The sequence below is a fragment of the Sesamum indicum genome, linkage group LG8, assembly GCF_000512975.1.
Source record: "Sesamum indicum cultivar Zhongzhi No. 13 linkage group LG8, S_indicum_v1.0, whole genome shotgun sequence".
Classification (NCBI taxonomy): Eukaryota; Viridiplantae; Streptophyta; class Magnoliopsida; order Lamiales; family Pedaliaceae; genus Sesamum; species Sesamum indicum.
This window is the reverse complement of record NC_026152.1, coordinates 8,893,419-8,911,208: the sequence shown is the minus strand read 5'-3', so window position 1 is coordinate 8,911,208 and position 17,790 is coordinate 8,893,419. Positions and strand designations below refer to the sequence as shown.

The window sequence follows — 17,790 nt, the reverse complement described above, 5'->3', positions numbered from 1 at the left end:
GCAGAATTAGATTAAGCTGATTTGTACTCACCCTCGAACTGTGCTGTATGAAATTTGTTAGAGTGTGATGGAATACGAGGAGCATGAAAAACGTGCCTGGAGTGTTGATTTTTCCCGTACAGAACCTTCAATGCTTGTATCAGGGAGTGACGATTGCAAGGTAGTTGAAAGATGAACTCCACTTCTCTTGTGTGTAAAAGCTAAAATGTTTTCTTCTAGTACCGCTTAAGAAAGTGAAGCTCTGTCTACCTTGAGGCGGCAGTGTGCTTTAGAAGCACATGCAGCCCAGATATATCCCTCCTACTTGTTTATCCGCTAGTTCTGTACCTTGCACTTCTGACAATTGTTAACTCTCCGGTCATTAGTTATCAAGTTTTGCCTTCGCCTATTTTGTTGAAAATCACATCAAAGCCCAATTATAAAGTGGAGCCTTTAAACTGTGAGAGAAATGATAGAATAAGAGAGAATCACCAGTACACCACTTTTGAATACTGAACCTTTCTTGTTTCCTCTATTAAGGTGTCCTCTTTTGCAATTTAGAGGTTAGAAGTGAAATGGATGTAGGAGGGTAGAGCAACATATTTTTAGAGTAGCAATCTAAGGGTGCAGTATTCATAAGTTGAGAGCTTGAGGAGTGCAGACTGCACTATTTGTAATGACTTAATATGGGCTGTTAGAATGTTTATTTAAGGACATATTAGAGAGCATAACCCAATAAGTTTCTCCAAATATTGCCATTCCAAACTCCAAATTTTATTATGTTTATCAATGAAGGTTTTTCATTGAAAAACATTTCTAGGACTTATTTGATGTTTATTTGAAGTCTAAGTGGGCTGAAACTTCTAAGTGGGAAGGGGCCATCCCTTTCAACCTAAGTCGTGCTTCTGTTCTGTGTGATGAGGGCACAGCTGTCCCTCAATGTACAAACTTCTTTTCCTTCTTCTAATGTATGATTTAACTTATAATAAAAAAATAAAAATTGAAATGTTCCGCAGGTCAAAGTATGGTGTACGAAACAGGAGGCAAGTGTGCTCAACATTGATATGAAAGCCAATATATGTTCTGTCAAATATAACCCTGGATCCAGCATTCATATAGCGGTAATCCTATTGTGTATATTACTCCAGAATTTCATGTTCTTTCGACAGATATGAACTACATGTATGAGGTTATATACTTGTGTCTGTTGCAGGTTGGTTCTGCAGATCATCATATTCATTACTATGACTTAAGAAAAATCAGCCAGCCATTACATATTTTCAGTGGGCATAGGAAGGCTGTATCATATGTGAAATTTTTGTCCAACAATGAGCTTGCTTCTGCATCTACTGACAGTACATTGCGCCTATGGGATGTTAATGAAAATGTTCCGGTATGTTTTGGTTCTCTTGAGGCTTCAAATTTTGTGCTATTCATATCACGGGTAGCATAATTATTTCCTTTTTCTAGCATGTACACATACTAAGCATGGTACGTTGAATGCTATTTTTTTCTAAGAATGTTAATTTACAGTGATTCTTCTTATATTTGCTCCAGCTACGCGTATTCAGGGGCCATGCAAATGAGAAGAACTTTGTGGGCCTAACGGTTAATAGTGAATACATAGCCTGCGGCAGTGAAACAAATGAGGTGTTTGTGTATCACAAGGTATCGACAGTACTTTTTCCTAGAGGTCCTCGCATCCGACTAGTTCATTCGTGGAATTTTATAGTTGAGAATATTTTGGTATTTTTGTAGGCAATTTCTAGACCCGCAGCGTGGCATAGATTCGTGAGTACTGACACAGATGAAGCAGATGAAGACGCAGGGTCATACTTCATTAGTGCTGTGTGTTGGAAAAGTGATAGCCCAACTATGCTAACAGCTAACAGTCAAGGGACAATAAAGGTTCTTGTACTTGCGCCTTGATTGATGAAATCGAATATATGCAAATATAGGAGTAAATAAAGGAATTGAAAAATTAAATTAAATTATTTATCTTTACCCTGGAAATCCAACTCATGGACTAGCTGTTTGTTGGATTCCACCAAAAATATAGCTGCAATTGGATTTCAGCATCTGAAATTGGCATCGTTGCCAACTTCCATGTCGATCCCATTGTGCTATGGTGATCATCATTCTTGTCAAGAGCGGACCAAGAGCAGGTATGGCTTAAGTTGTAGATACACGTATAGCGTGTTTTGACAGGTTATTGCTACATGTGGATGTTCATTACCTGAAACAGAGATCCTAATGCCTTTGTTATAGTTGCAAAAGTCGAAATCTACCCTAATGGGGTGGGGGGTGGGGAAAATAATCTACCCTAACGGGAAAAAAATTTATACTGGTGAAAACTGTGGAACAGCAACAATAATGATTTGAAAGGGGATTATAGGCTTTTGGGCAGGCAGTGGAAGGCTAGCTGTTGATAGCAGTTAAATGCACTGAATTATTAAATATTAATTAAGCACGTATATTTAAGAAAGTAAAATAGCACTCGTGCATGCTTTGATGGTCCGCAGGACTCGTTTCCCGGATCTGTTGCGTTATTTCTGGCGAGAGCGTAAATTGATATTTGAAGATTATATTCAATATTGAGAAAAGACACAGGATGTTTTGTATGGGGGTTAATTACACTGTCATCTCATGAATTTTGTGTGATTATAAGTAAAATTTTGAGGCTTGACATATTATATTTAGTATTCTTGATATTTATTTTTTTTAAAAATATATTTCTTGGTTGGTAAACATATGGAATTTTGCTGACATTAGAAAATAAATTTGAATGAAATCTGTATATATCAACGGGTGATTTATTAATGTCAAATAACTCTTGTTAAATCAAATTATCCTTGTACGGGTGAAAATGATAGTTTGGTCAATCTATAAATAAGTTAACTTGAAAAAAACATTAAATTTTCACTGAATGTGGATTATCAGTAAATTTATTAAACTCGATGGATGAACGAATTTGTTTATTAGGCGAAAACATGGTGATGCTATAACTTTTTAAATTATAAAAAATTTAGACATAATTAGAGCAAGACATAATTATCCCTTTTATGTAAAGAATATTTGTCAAACTCAATTATTTAATTCTTCAACATTAATGGGGTGGGCTGGGTTCAGTGTTGACCCTCTCTATATTGTTATCAACTAAGGCCCAATTTCAAGTGACAGCGTGGCCCATATCATATATACGACGATTCAAAGTAGTTGGGAGCCATAGTTATCGTTGGGTTGACGTGGCCAGTAAAAAGCTTGGGCCCACAGGGGATATTCAACATGAAAATAATCCGAATTCAACCCTCTAGGGTTTCAAACCCCCAAACTCATTTCCCCAAAACCCCATCTCTTACTTTTTCACTACGCTCTCTCTCTCTCTCTCTCTCTGAATGAAGCTCTGCCATCGAACCAAATTTTCGTCGGGGATCTCTCAGTTTCATTCTATCCGCTGGTTCAGGATTCGTCTCCAGTTTCTTCGTTAAAGGTGAGCCGGCTTGATCCTGTAGGTATGTCATTCTCTATTTTGTTTTTCTTTACTTTGTTACTTTTTTTATCTAATCCTGTTATTCCCTGGTTTTAGGGGATATTTGAATCTGTAATCGATACCGCATCTGGAAATAGAATTGAACTCTTCTTTTTATATAAAGTTTGAATCTTGGGAGGTAAAAGAGCATGGGGAAGTCTGGGGGAAGGAAAAAGAAGACTGGTGCTAACCAAAACCAGAGCCAAAACCAAGTGAGCAGTGGAGATAACCACTCGCCACCTGTTGTCAATGGTGGTGTTAATCTGGACTCATCAGTATTTTTGAAGAGAGCCCATGAGCTCAAGGAAGAAGGTAACAGAAGGTTTCAGGCCAAGGATTATGTGGGTGCTCTTCAACAGTATGAGAATGCGCTTAAACTCACTCCAAAAATGCATCCTGACCGGGCGGTCTTTCACAGCAATAGAGCTGCTTGTTTGATGCAGATGAAACCTATTGACTATGAAACTGTGATATCTGAGTGTAATTTGGCACTTCAGGTACAGCCACAATTTGTCCGAGCCCTTCTCAGGAGGGCTCGCGCATTCGAGGCAGTAGGTAAGTATGAGCTAGCTATGCAAGATGTGCAATCATTGTTGATTAGTGATCCTAATCATGGTGATGCCTTGGAGATTGCTGGACGATTGAGGATGGCACTTGGCCCTCGTCAAGAGGCCCAGCAGGACCTCCAGAGCCGCCCATCACCAGCAGCTCTTGGGGCCTCTGCAGTGCGTGGGGCACCAATAGCTGGCCTTGGACCATGTTTGCCAGCCCGACCTGTACCTAAGAAGCAAACATCTTCAGTAATTGGACCTACTGTCCCATCTAACAAGTCAGAAAAGTTGTATCCAATTCCGCCTATTGAAAATGGTCCTGAGAGCAAAAACCAGTTGCCAAAAGTTGTTTTAAAGCCTTCCAATGGTTCTTCAAGACCCAATGCACATTCTAGCAAGGATAACCATAAGGAACAGTCAACTTCTCCATCAGTGTTGCTTCCACATCATGGGAAATCTGCACAGGCTACAATTCGTTACAGACCATTGAAGCTTGTCTATGATCACGACATAAGGCTTGCCGAGATGCCTGTCAATTGCACTTTAAAAGTTTTGAGGGATGTGATTAGCAAACGTTTTCCTATGTCAAAAGCAGTGCTGATTAAATACAAAGACAGTGATGGTGACTTGGTTACTATAACATGTACCGCCGAACTTAGACTGGCCGAGTCCTCTGTTGACAACCTTATTCCAAAAGATCCTGATACAGATAAAGGGGACTTCATTAGTATTTTGAGGTTGCATATTGTTGAAGTGAGTCCTGAGCAAGAGCCACCTTTACTTGAAGAGGAGGAGGAAAAGCCTCTTGAGAGTGATACAGCTAAAGGGGATGAGAATGTCTCACAGTCTTCAGTGGCTGATTCTGCAGTGGAAGCTGTGGATTCTGAGATTGACAACACTGAGAAAACTGTTCCCAATGAGAAAACTGGAGCACCGGAAGACCCAGAATGTAAGGAGGTGGAGATGGATGATTGGTTATTTGAGTTTGCACAGCTTTTCAGGACCCATGTTGGGATCGACCCTGATGCGCATATCGATCTTCATGAGCTCGGGATGGAATTGTGTTCTGAAGCCCTTGAGGAGACAGTGACAAGTGAAGAGGCTCAAAATCTTTTTGACAAGGCAGCCCTGAAGTTTCAAGAGGTGGCTGCATTGGCATTCTTCAACTGGGGAAATGTTCATATGTGTGCAGCAAGGAAAAAAATTCCGATAGATGAATCAGCTGGCAAAGAAATGATGGATGCACAGCTTCAGAATGCTTATGATTGGGTGAGGGAGAAGTATTCTCTTGCTAGAGAAAAGTATGAGGAGGCTCTATTGATTAAGCCAGACTTTTATGAAGGATTATTGGCTCTGGGGCAGCAACAATTTGAAATGGCAAAGCTTCATTGGTCATTTGTATTAGCAAAGAAAGAGGATTTGTCGAAATGGGATCCAACTGAGACCATTGGTCTTTTTGATAGTGCAGAAGAAAAAATGAAATCAGCAACTGAGATGTGGGAGAAGATGGAGGAGCAGAGAGTTAATGAATTGAAAGATCCTAGTGTAAGCAAGAAGGATGAACTATTGAAAAGAAGGAAAAAACAGGGCGGTGGTGCACAAGGTGATTCCTCAGGTACAACGAGTGGGGAAATCTCACCTGAGGAAGCAGCAGAGCAAGCTGCTGTCATGAGATCTCAAATTCATCTGTTTTGGGGCAACATGCTTTTTGAGAGATCTCAAATTGAATGTAAATTGGGCTTGCCTGATTGGAAAAAGAATCTGGATGTTGCAGTGGAGCGCTTTAAACTTGCTGGAGCTTCTGAAGCTGACATTTCAACAGTTCTTAAAAATCACTGTTCTAATGAGGAAGCAGCAGCTGGGCATGAGAAAAAGGTTGAGGATCCTATTAGTAATGTGGTTGACAAAGGAGATAACTGAAAAGGTATTTCACATTTTGTCATGTGGTGCTTGGAGGTGTCACCACGGGTGATGGTTCACTTTTCATACTTCTGGGTTCGAGTGAAAGGGTGTTTGATGCTCAACTTGGATTGAAAAAATTGTTTTTGCTGTATTCCCTTGACAAAGAGATGTCTATTCATGTGGCAATTTGGAGTTTATGCTTCGAAGGTTTTCTGTCATGTCCTTGAAACTTTTGGACTTTCAACTTTGAGGCTGACCGTGATGTTTGCAATGGTTCCCATAAAAAGTTTATATGGGCTTAACAATTCATATCGTAATATGTATCATCAGTTCTTGGAAGCCAACAATCTTACATTTTGATCTTAAGTGAGTAATAATATATCTTGTACCATGTTCTTTCGCGGCTTAACTATTCTTTCTTTTAATGCTTATATGCTTTTATCCCGTGTTTGGATAGAAAAGTTAAGCTGTATTAACTTACCTAGTTTCGAAGTGGATGTCTGAAAAACTAGTAAAAAGTGAAAACAGAGTATCAGTACCACAAGGATTATGCTAGGTTGAGTGCAAGACATTATTTTCTACCATGTGGTTTTCTTATGGCTAAAACTTCCGATTCTTGTTTCAGTACCACAACAATTAAAATTATTTGTTTAGTTCTTTAAATATACTTGCTATTAATTTTAATCTTTTAAATTTGTTCATTTTAGTTTTAGTTCGATAACTTTCAAAATTACTTAATTTTAATCTTTGATCCAATTTTCATTACCCTACACAACTTTTCAAGAGCAATTTTGATTCGTATATATTCATTCATTTTGAATCTTGTAACTAATGAGCGTCTAAAATGGTATAAGAATATAGGTTTATCGAAAAATTATTTATATTACACTAAGAGTATTAGGATGAACCAAATCTAAGCAAAATTGATAGATAAAGGACTAAATCTAATATTGACAAATATAAAGGATTATAATGAATTCAAGCTAAAGTTATAGGACGAAAATTTTGATGTCTTATTTCTTGTAGAATTGGAAAGTACAACACACTAATCTTACACAAGCCAAACAAGTCCTCTATAACACTCAAATACAAGCTACGAGAACGGCTTATTATCTTTTAGGCAACATCAGTTCCTAAACTCAGAGTTCGGATTCTTTATTTCAAATCACTGAGCATACTGTTTTAACCTACTCAAGCAGTTGCAACTTGTCCCAGATCAGCAGTGTTCTCCATGTTCTTAAAGGCTTCAAACCTTGGCTCCTTGGCCTGGAACTTGACCCCAAGATAGTGCTTCATGTAGTCCTCAAACAGGAATTTTGGGTACAGATCTCTTGTCTGCTCCTTCTCAACCAGAGCTGGAGCAGGATAGATCACTGCATCACTTGCCGGATTATAGAACGATGCAAGCGACATTCTTGTCCCATCTGTTTGTGCAATCACACGGTGCATCACACTCTTGTACTTCCCATTCGTGATCACCTTTCAGGACAAACAAAAAACAAGAGTCACTTACAACAATCTCTTCTCACCGTCTGTAGATTATATTCCTTCTAAACTTACATGTACATGCCATCTTATAATGGATGATTATGGTCTTGGTATAATTGTGCGTTATATTGCAAGATTTATGCATTGCAAGAACCATTGAGTGATGAAACTCAGATGAGAACTTTGATAATTCTAAGAGAATTACCTCAAGTTGGTCACCGAGGTTGACGACGATGGAGTGGCGCATGGGCGGAACATCGACCCACTGTCCGTCTTTGAGGAGCTGGAGGCCGCTGACCTTGTCATCCTGGAACAGAAGGACTATGCCCCCGGCATCAGTGTGAGCCCGAAGGCCCTTGATGAGATCGGGCTTTGGGCACGGGGGATAGTTGCTCACTTTAGTGCCAAAATTCGGACCTTTGGAGCCATAGAATACCTTCTTCAGATAACCTTTTTCAAGGCCAAGATTCTCACACAACAAGTCAAGAAGCTGCTCAGCCAGTTTCTCCAACTGGGCAGCAAATTCCTTCATGACCCTCCTGTCACGTATCATCAAACAAATTCAAGTGACTGAAAACAGACTATATACCAACTTAAATTCAATCTCAGTGGTGGAAGAGTAAAAGACCTGTATTCTGCTTCAAGATCGGGCACTTGAGACATGTTTGAGACAGGGAGATGGCGCAAGAAGAAGGTGCTTTCCCAGTCGAGATCATTGATTTCAGATTGAACAGCTTCAAGGCCCTTTTTAGCCACCATCTCCTTAAATCTCTGCTCCATGCATTTCCTGTAGTGCTCCTTGGTCAGCTTCTCCACCGTGTCCATGAACTCAGGAGCGATTCCATGGTTCACCACCTTCAAAACAGAACAAACCAGTAAATCAACACTAAAAGTCCATCGAGTCAACAGAGTTCACATGATTAACCCTATCGTCAATTAAAACGGGAAAAACTCGCAACAATACCTCAAAGAAACCCCAGTTTTCACATGCGTCTTTGATCATCTCCATTGTTGCTGCCCTTCCTTCCCCATTGAGCTTCTCCATGTTAATCACTGGAAAAGTTGCCATTATTTAATTTCTCTGAGTGTGAGAGTGATGAGAGAGAGAGAGAGAGTGGTTGTGTTGTTTACTTTTGAAAGATTATGAATCGCAGTGCAGAGAGAGGATTCCTGGAGGGCAATTTATAGAGTACAAATTGCCTCTGTTTCGGTCAAGTGTCTGCATACATGCATGCTAACACTTTCCCACTTATTTCCAACCCCCCCACAAACACACACACACAAAAAAAAAAAAAAGAAAAATTATATATTTATTTTAAAAATGACGTCTAACACTTTATAAGTTTTAAAATAAGTAGAGACAAAAACCCTCTTACTCAATAAATTTTTCTTTTAAAGAAAGAAAGAAAGAAAAACCTTTTCATTGATTTGTCATTATTTCTAATTAAAAGAAAATTTGTCAAGTGACTTTGAAAGTGGACGGAGAAGTGTGCTTGAAATTTCCTCCTTACTTTGTGGGGGCTGCCACGTCATTTCTTTCTACATATAATAAATATTTTATTTTATTTATAATAAAATATGTAACTCAACAAAAATATTTAAAATTATCTAATTAGGATTTTAATTGTCATATTTAAAAATTAGTGCGCTGGTATCATTAACCACCCGTTTGTGAGTGTATGAGACCTTTCTATTATATTAGTGTAGATAAAAGACTAATCACACTTAAACTCCTTAAAAATGTAAAACTACACTTGTACTCTCTTCGAAAAATTTTCGGTTCTCACCTGACCTCCTTTCGTTGATATTTATATAAAAAATACCGAAATCAGCAAAAAAAAAAAATTAAATAAATTTTTAAGTTTGTCCCTCATTTAACATTTTTATGTATAATTTTTTACTTATAACGGGACGAATGTTATATAAATATATAAAGTAAGGTTAACATTATTATATTTTTTTTCTTATATGTACAAAACTATTACATAGAAATATTAAATAAGAGTTAAAATATGGAATTTATGTAATTATTTCGTCATTATCAATATTTTTTGTTCAAATCCTAATGAAAAGTGATCAGATGTAAATGTAAATTTTTTGAAGAAGGTATAAGAGTAATTTTAATTTTTTTAAAATATAATTTCATTTTTTTCGAACTGAATCTAAGTATAATTAACCTTAATATAAAATATGTTGAAACCAAGTTAAGAAAAGATGTTATTTTTGAAAAATATTATATAAAAATGTGTCGCTAGATCTTACAATATGACAAGATCCTATTTTATGTTGTTTTCTGGAAGGGTAAGTCAAAATTGGAAATTGTTGTCCTAATTTGACCATCCAAAGGGTACTTATAAAAGGACAGCCCAAGAAAATGTAACTTTTTTCCAAAGAAAATTCCAAAATCGATAAATTACAACTATTGTTTACGAGATTTAACATAATTATAAATATTCTTTTGCTATTTAAAAAAAATATCAATATCCTTAATATTTGATAAAATTATGTAATCTTTCTAGACGGACATTCGAATATATGCACTTTGCCCTTGTCTTTTTCTTTTTAAGAATTTGAAAATTCATAAAAAAAAAAAAAAGTAAACAATGTGAAATTTCCTTCTTGTCTGCCCTACTAGTCCATATATAAGCAAAATAATTTCGTAGTCCATAAAGATATTTTGATTAATTCACATAAAAAATTTATAAAAATCTAATGGCTAATTGAATGAACCAGTTTCTGGACATATGTTAAAATCAGAGGAGTATTAGTAATTTTCGGACAACAAAGTAATATTTATATTATACCAAACCTCAAAAAAGCTAATTGTAATTTTATCATTTTAAAAATTACAATTATAGTTTAATTATGACGCAGATTCCAATCCAATCAATATATTAATGATGGTCCGATTTTTGTCCGTTCATTTTAATCGTAATTTTAAATTAACTATAAATATTTGAAATTGATAATTAATAGGATTATTTAATTATTAATCGTTGCATAATGATGTAATTGTAATTTATTCATAAAAAAAAAAAAGCAGGATTGTGATTTTATGTGTACGCACATATAAATTGATTGTTCTAGACGAGAGTGTGTTTTATCTTCATAGTAACTTGTACTGTTATATATAATACATCGTAGAGAGACAACATATGTGTAAACAACAGTCTACATATATATCTTTGAATGCACACAAAATTTTACCAGACAAAATTGATCAAATTCTAGAATTCTGCTCTCACCCAACCTTTCCTTATGAAGGAAACCAACAATAATATATTCATAAAAAAAGAACAAACCAATAATCAATTTGTTTCTCCATCAAATTTTATTGTTCAAATAATAAATACACGTCACGTGAACAAATTAAGATTGTGTCATTTATTTTTTTTAAAGAAAACTTTCATAAACGTGGAGATAGAAGATGCGATAAAATTTAAATTACTATTATGAAATTGAAGCTCATAATTTCATAATTCATGAAGCAGAGTTATCAACTCTATACGTACAGGTGATTCATTGTATCTGAATCATATAAGTGGTAGAGAATGGGAGATGCATACAATCATTTCATTACAAAAGAGAAAGAAGAGAACATGTGTGTGTGTGTGTGTGTGTGTGTGATTTGGTCTTAATTAGGTTCTATGAATTCTTACATACATTGAGCTTATGATGTTGATTTTATATTCTTGTGTGGTGTCGGACTTGAGAAGATGCCTTTCTCCTCAGTAGCAAGTATGGCTGTACGTCCTCCACCACAATAATAATTAATTAAATCTAGGTCCTATATATTTGATCAATATTCCGTTCTAACCCATGAAAAGATAGTTATTACAATAAAACACCCATGATAATGCGGTACGTAGGTAGGGTTCTTGATAAGTCCTTGGGTCTTGAATTGCAATTGCATGTGTTATGCCTGCGTACATGCATGTTCATGGTGGGGGGTGGGGACTCTCCATCAAAGAGATATCAACACTGATGAAGGGTTTCAGTATCACCTTCCTAGCTAGGATGGGTGGTGGGTTTGCGTCAGGATTCAGGACCATACTTCATCCTTCTCAAAGCTAAAAATGCTGCAAAAATCGATTTTGATAAACCAGATATTAAGAAATATTTATAATTTTGATGTGGTCGAGTATTTTTATTAAAGGATAAAATTATGAATTTTACCTCGACAGAATTGCGGTTTCTGAAAGAAGTGTTATTTTCAAGGAAAATGGGTCTCACTCAATGAATAATAACTTGCCTTAAAAAATTAATATTTTGGTATTTATAGTAGTGCTGGAAGTTATATGGTGTGGTGGGTTGCATTTGCTTAATGTATGTCTCATACATATCAAATTACTTTTTTATTCTTATAATTTAGTATATTTTTTACTAATAATGCACATCAAATTTCATAAATACATTCTTAACTATGACAAATTTTTGAAGTAATTTATTGTATTTTATTTTTAAAAAAATATACATTATAGTATCAAGATTTTTTTTTGGGAAAGAAGAAAGATGAAGAATATTCTAGAATCTGGATGACTAGATGTCCAAAATCAATCTTTACCTCACATTACATACAACGTCATTCATAGTTACAAAACAGATTAAATACCCATAATACCCCCTGCTCATTGTGAGAATCAAGTCATCAACAGAGCACACAAGGGTCACTACGTCTTTTAGCTTCAAATGGCGAATCAGTCATACCTACCGACTTATGGAATTGGCCATTTTGACTCGGAATACAGATAGTCCCCTGTTTCGTTGTTCTCTGTTTTCTTCTTTGCACTGGAGAAAATTCATCAGAAATGGCTTCAATCTCTTCAATCAATCAGTTTTCGCGTAAAATCTTCCGTGGTTCGTCTCTGAACTCAAAATCGAAACTAAATGCTGCGCTTTCTCCGGTTAATCGGATCAATTTTCCTGCCGTTCCGCTCAGGAAATCTGCGAAGCTGAAGCAGAAATTCACGGTGGGAGCTGTCAGCGAAGATGAGTGGGGCCCTGACAATGAGCCCGCACCTCCAGGAGTGGCGGTTATTGACGAGAAGCCCTCGGAAATCGATATACTGAAGAAACAATTGGTGGACTCGTTTTATGGAACAAACAGGGGATTGGGCGCTTCTAGTGATACTAGGGCGGAGATTGTGGAGCTCATCACGCAGCTCGAGGCTAAAAACCCAACTCCTGCTCCGACTGAGGCTTTAACCTTACTCAATGGAAAATGGATCCTTGCGTAAGTTCTGCTTCGAGATTCATGATTTTTGGTTTACTAATGAATTTGATTATTGTAAAGTCCAAATTATGTAAGCGTTGTTCTCTAACTGCTTGTTGGGATTTCAATTGTGTTATGAATCACATAATTAGTTTTCCGTAATTGTAGTTTTAAATCGAGAACAATTATATTTAGGTGACTATCGATAAAAGTGATGGTCAAATCACTAGCATTTAGTAATTCTTTGTAACGCTAGTTTGTACGAATAGTTATAGCCTTATATGCACTTGATCCTGACAGTCTGTGATACGTAAATTAGAAGAAGAATTTGGCATGTGCAAATTGGGAGTCTTGAGGTCCTGAACAGAAAGCTGACAGGAAACAGCCCCATGTCACAATCCAAAGCGTGTGAATCATCGCCAGGATTCCATATTGCAGCTAGTAACTCTTCATTTGTGTTTTGTGGATTGCGCACTGCAGGTACACGACATTTTCTGGGTTGTTTCCCTTGTTTTCAAGAGGTGCATCTCTGCCGCTGGCAAAACTTGAAGAGATATCACAGACCATTGACTCGGAAAATTTCACTGTCCAGAACTCGGTTGTGTTTTCTGGACCATTGGCAACCACATCAATCTCTACCAATGCCAAATTTGAAGTTCGAAGTCCCAAGCGTGTGCAGGTGTTTACTTGTGCTATTGTTTACTTCTCAACGGCTAATTTACTTTCCTGTCTGTGGCTTCATTGGTAAATCTTTTGAATCTTTTATTGTTGCCTCCAATCAAATATTGATTGATTTTGATTTATGTTAATATTCTTGCAGATTAAGTTTGAGGAAGGTGTTATTGGGACGCCCCAATTGACAGATTCCATTGTATTGCCTGAAAATGTGGAATTCTTGGGTCAAAAGATTGATCTTACGCCCTTCAAAGGTTTGCTCACCTCTGTACAGGACACAGCTTCTTCTGTTGCCAAGACCATTTCTAGCCGCCCTCCCTTGAAGTTTTCCATCTCCAATAGCAACGCGGAATCATGGCTGCTAACAACATACCTTGATGATGAGCTTCGAATTTCAAGAGGAGATGGAGGCAGTATCTTTGTGCTTATCAAGGAAGGCAGTCCCCTCTTGACATCTTAGACATTACTGGTTTTCAGTAACTGTTGTATTATATTAGCTCCTCTTTTTTGGGATCAGTGTAAAAAAATTAAATAAAACCAAGACGAGTTGATCTCCCATTGTTATGTATACTGCGAATATATCCTATAAATTTCATAATATTTGATAAGCTGACGAATATTCGTCTTTTCAACTGGTTGGATTATTTTCTTGCAGCAACAGATCATGGTATTCATTATTTCTGTAGTCAATCTGGGATATCTTGTCATATGTCATCTTACAAGAATTTTCTTGTTCACTTTGCTTGTGCTGCCCGTTTCATGAAAAGCTATTAACTCATGATATGTTGTTTGCTCAAGAATATCTCATAAGAAAAGAAGAATTGCTATGACATAAACGTCATTTACAATACAGAAATAGATCAATACATACATCATGGAATACCTCAAGAATGATACCATGAAACTCCTCTGCGTTCATTGTCACGTAATAATTCAAGAGCCGCCTCAAATCCTTGGCCTCATGAATCCTGTTTGCAACTATCATCTCCTCCATTGACTCTCTGAAATCCTCTCTAGGATCATATGAGGACTTCTCCATAGCCACCATCACAACAAACTTGGTCTCTTCACGTCTAGACCGTCTCATCCTCTCCTCAATCCTCGCTTCCTGTCTTTCTCTGATCATCTGATCCAGCCTTTCTTGCACCATGGTGTGGGCAATTCTTGAAATAGTAGGAAATCTTTCCGAACTATTTGAGCTTTCAGCTTCTTCCGATGAAGACACACTAAGCCTACAACTACAGCAAAATGCCTTGCATCCTCTACTCTGAAGCTTGTTCTGCTTCTTGATCACTCCTCTGGATCTTTGCATTCTTACACATTTGAACCAGAGTATGAGCTCTCAAAAAAATTCATTTATGCAAATAGGCAGTGGGCTCGGAGCAAATGATGATTATGTCCAGAGATTAAAGTAGATGAAATGTGTCCAAAAGTTCCGGCCTGACTGGACTAGGAAGATTTGAACTGATAGAGAGGGAACATTAGGTTAGTTTATTAAGGTAATGATGGTCATGATTTTACCTAGATCTACCTTTTACTTCTTTTATTGGGTAGTATTAGGTGGCATGCTTTTCTTATAGTGGTTCAAGTTTAAAGTGCTAAGTACTTCTTGATGCCAAAGTGAAAAACTAATCAAGAAAATAAAGCAGCCGCCATCTTTGTCTAATAAACCTATCAAAAATCTTGTAACTACATCCTCAGTTTGGAAGAAATGTTCTAACTTAGCAAATCATGTTTGTCCGAACTGAAATATTCTTATATTGTGCACTATTTTACATGACAACACAATTGTTATGTAATTAGTTCATGTATAAGCAGATCTAAGTCGGACTAAAACTTCCTATGCAGCCGTCTAGGTGTAAAATGATGGCAGATAACCGGCAGCCACAATGTGTTATTAAACACTTGATCCAAGTGCAGTGACTCAAAAAAATGAAGCGTTGGTCTACTCTTTGGAGACAGAAGCATGTTGTTTATGCTTGTCTTGTGTCTTTTTAAGGTATGGAATTATTTCTCAGCTGATTGTTACAGACAACATCAAACTATTAAGAGAAACATGAAGATTAGTTATACATGTGGAGAAAATCCAGGATTCAAGATTCTGTATGCACTTTACAGGATAAAAAAGGAGAAGAAGATGGAGGGACTTTAAGTGTTTTGTCATGTGGTATTTATGTTGTAGTAACTTTGTGTGATAGGCTCAATTATAAACACTGTCACTCATTCTTTCAACATATGGTTGTATTATTTCCTGGTACCAAGTTGTCAAGCAGGTAAGATGGTTCATGTGGTTGAAATGATCGCATGGTGAAGCTTTTATGTGAAGTTGTATATAACCTCCCCAACTACTAATTATTTTATTATTAGTGCAAAAAGTTCACATTTTAGTGGTCTGAAGAGGGAGTAAAAGCAGCTCTTCATCTTACAACTGTACATTTATATTGATTCAATCCATAAAAACGAGTCATCTTTATTAGAAAGTTGTGTATTTGATTTTTCCAGTCTGAAATTTGATTGAATAATTTATATATATTTTTGCAAGCCACCTATCATTCTAGAGACATCTCTTTATCCGTAATTGTGCTAGAATGGAAGCTATACAAAGTGACGGGTAGACACTGCCGCACTAATTTTTTTGGAATCCAAAAAATATCTTCAATCGATGAGATAACTAACGTATTCTTTCTCTTTTTTTCTTTTTGATGTATTGTGTTGATTTATATATGTTATTTTTATTTATAATATATTTTAAAATATTAAAAATTATTTATGCACACGGGAGTAATGTGTCTAATTACAAAAAAGAAAAAGAAAGAAACTCCGAAGTGATCCACAAAGTTGGTGAAGTACTGAAGTCCAAATCATAATATGGGCTTAGGCCCAATTTCATGGATGATGTAAGGCCCAGCCCTCTCATATCAGGGGAAAAGCAAAAACCCTAATTATCCGAAATAAAATCGCACATGTCTCGTTAAACCTCAATCACGTGCACCATGCGTGCAATTTGGTTAAATTACTTAAAACGCCCTCTATTTACAAAACTATGCCTTTTGGCGGAGCGTTCGATGACTGCATTACTACGTCTACATTACCCTTGTCTGTCACTCAACAAATAAATAAAATAATCAGACACAACAGCCAGAAAAGAGACTGCTCTCTCCGAAAGATCTGAGGTTTGATCACTCCCAAGTTAAGAAGAACGACGAGTTTCCGATGGCGGCTGCTTTAGTTGCTAATGGAGAAGTGACTGCCGTGAAATCTCCCAACACCGGTAGATATGCCGCTGTTTACAGCGAAGTACAGAATAGCCGCCTCGATCATCCCCTGCCTCTCCCCTCCGTCCTCAGAAACCCCTTCAAAGTCGTCGACGGTCCACCTAGCTCAGCCGCAGGCAATCCAGGTGTGTATACACAAATGCACAATGCACATACTTGTGTATATACTATTTAATGCTAAACAAAGTCGTTTTATGCAAATGTATGATGTGTATCTGGATTGATCTCTTGTTGAGGCTTCTTTTAGTGATCTAGCGCTGAAGTTGGTTAAATCTAGAACTCACTCACGAAGGGGAGTGTGATCCGGAAAATTGAACTTTTGTTTGAGGATAGATTAGAGAGGTTTTTGAAGGACTTGTTGCTGCTATTTTCGTTGCGGTTTGATGCTTTGAAATTGAAATCCGGGTTAAGAACTATTTAAATTTGAATAGACGTATTATTATTTTCCAAATCTAAAGTATCCTGATACTAGGAAATACAAAATGATTTGAACGGACTTGGGTATTGACATTTTGTTCAACTTTGTGGATTTTTCTGATCTCGATTTGCTTGATTGATTTCTTTTGTCGAGCTTTGGCATGCACTTCCCAGGATTGTGATTTAATTAGATATGCAAACTGATGTTTCAGAAATTGGAATGATGATCTTTAGTTGTTTTCTAGAACTTTTGACTGTATGTTGACTAATGCTAGTTGCAGTTACGCTTGCTTTGGAAAATTAGATATAATAGTAATTAAGTGCTCATCACACGTGTCTGGTGTTAGCCATTGAGTTGAAGAACTCTGAATGTGTTTTTAATGGGTCGACCTTAAATTGACTTGATAAGCACCTACTAAGAGTAAGAGTATTTTGAAATGAGGAACACTAATTGGGGGTTGGTTGAAATGTAGATGAGATTGCAAAATTGTTTCCTTGCCTCTTTGGACAGCCATCAGCGACCTTGGTGCCAGCAGATTCCAGTGATAACTTGTCGGGTCAGGGCTTGAAGATTGGAGTGGTTTTATCTGGAGGCCAAGCTCCCGGAGGACATAATGTTATTTCTGGAATCTTTGGTTAGGGCCTGAATTTTTTCATCTGATAGTTTGTGCTTAAATGTTTTTGTGAATTGAGACATGTCTATGTCTTGTAGATTACTTGCAGGATCGCTGCAAAGGAAGCACATTGTACGGATTCAAGGGT

General features: G+C 36.9%; 6 protein-coding genes across 7 annotated transcripts in view; 4 read left to right on the top strand and 2 right to left on the bottom strand.

The window, feature by feature from the left end:
- The window catches only part of LOC105168012 (E3 ubiquitin-protein ligase COP1), a 7,376-nt gene extending 5,155 nt beyond the window's left edge, over positions 1–2,221 (top strand). The window contains exons 9-13 of the mRNA XM_011087914.2: positions 62–160; positions 996–1,100; positions 1,193–1,372; positions 1,537–1,647; positions 1,738–2,221. Coding sequence (XP_011086216.1) covers positions 62–160; positions 996–1,100; positions 1,193–1,372; positions 1,537–1,647; positions 1,738–1,908 — 666 coding nt within the window. The 3' untranslated portion in view covers positions 1,909–2,221. The remainder of the gene's footprint in view (positions 1–61; positions 161–995; positions 1,101–1,192; positions 1,373–1,536; positions 1,648–1,737) is intronic.
- Positions 3,287–6,392, top strand: LOC105168011 (HSP-interacting protein). Of its 2 annotated transcripts, none has more exons than XM_011087913.2 (2): positions 3,287–3,469; positions 3,566–6,392. In XM_011087913.2, the coding sequence occupies exon 2, from the start codon at positions 3,658–3,660 to the stop codon at positions 5,977–5,979; it is 2,322 nt and encodes a 773-aa protein (XP_011086215.1). In that variant the 5' UTR covers positions 3,287–3,469; positions 3,566–3,657; the 3' UTR covers positions 5,980–6,392. The 2 variants fall into 2 exon arrangements, with proteins under 2 accessions (XP_011086215.1, XP_011086214.1); XM_011087912.2 differs by having other exon boundaries at positions 3,287–3,491.
- Positions 6,954–8,623, bottom strand: LOC105168010 (1-aminocyclopropane-1-carboxylate oxidase). Its single transcript, XM_011087911.2, has 4 exons — positions 8,414–8,623; positions 8,078–8,304; positions 7,655–7,988; positions 6,954–7,440 (listed from the first exon to the last, which is right to left on the bottom strand). The coding sequence occupies exons 1-4, from the start codon at positions 8,516–8,518 to the stop codon at positions 7,153–7,155; spliced, it is 954 nt and encodes a 317-aa protein (XP_011086213.1). The 5' UTR covers positions 8,519–8,623; the 3' UTR covers positions 6,954–7,152.
- On the top strand, positions 12,170–13,968 carry LOC105168009 (light-induced protein, chloroplastic-like). The gene is made up of 3 exons (XM_011087910.2): positions 12,170–12,682; positions 13,142–13,340; positions 13,482–13,968. Exons 1-3 carry the CDS (start codon positions 12,258–12,260, stop codon positions 13,794–13,796), a joined length of 939 nt encoding a protein of 312 aa, XP_011086212.1. The 5' UTR covers positions 12,170–12,257; the 3' UTR covers positions 13,797–13,968.
- On the bottom strand, positions 14,129–14,893 carry LOC105168607 (probable transcription repressor OFP9). The gene has a single exon (XM_011088743.2). It carries the CDS (start codon positions 14,646–14,648, stop codon positions 14,175–14,177), a length of 474 nt encoding a protein of 157 aa, XP_011087045.1. The 5' UTR covers positions 14,649–14,893; the 3' UTR covers positions 14,129–14,174.
- LOC105168008 (pyrophosphate--fructose 6-phosphate 1-phosphotransferase subunit beta-like) lies at positions 16,427–17,790 on the top strand (the record flags this gene model as incomplete). The annotated part of the gene is given in 3 exon segments (XM_011087909.2): positions 16,427–16,736; positions 17,502–17,663; positions 17,741–17,790. Coding segments are annotated over 3 exon segments (399 nt in total), but the record flags the coding sequence as incomplete, so codon positions are not given.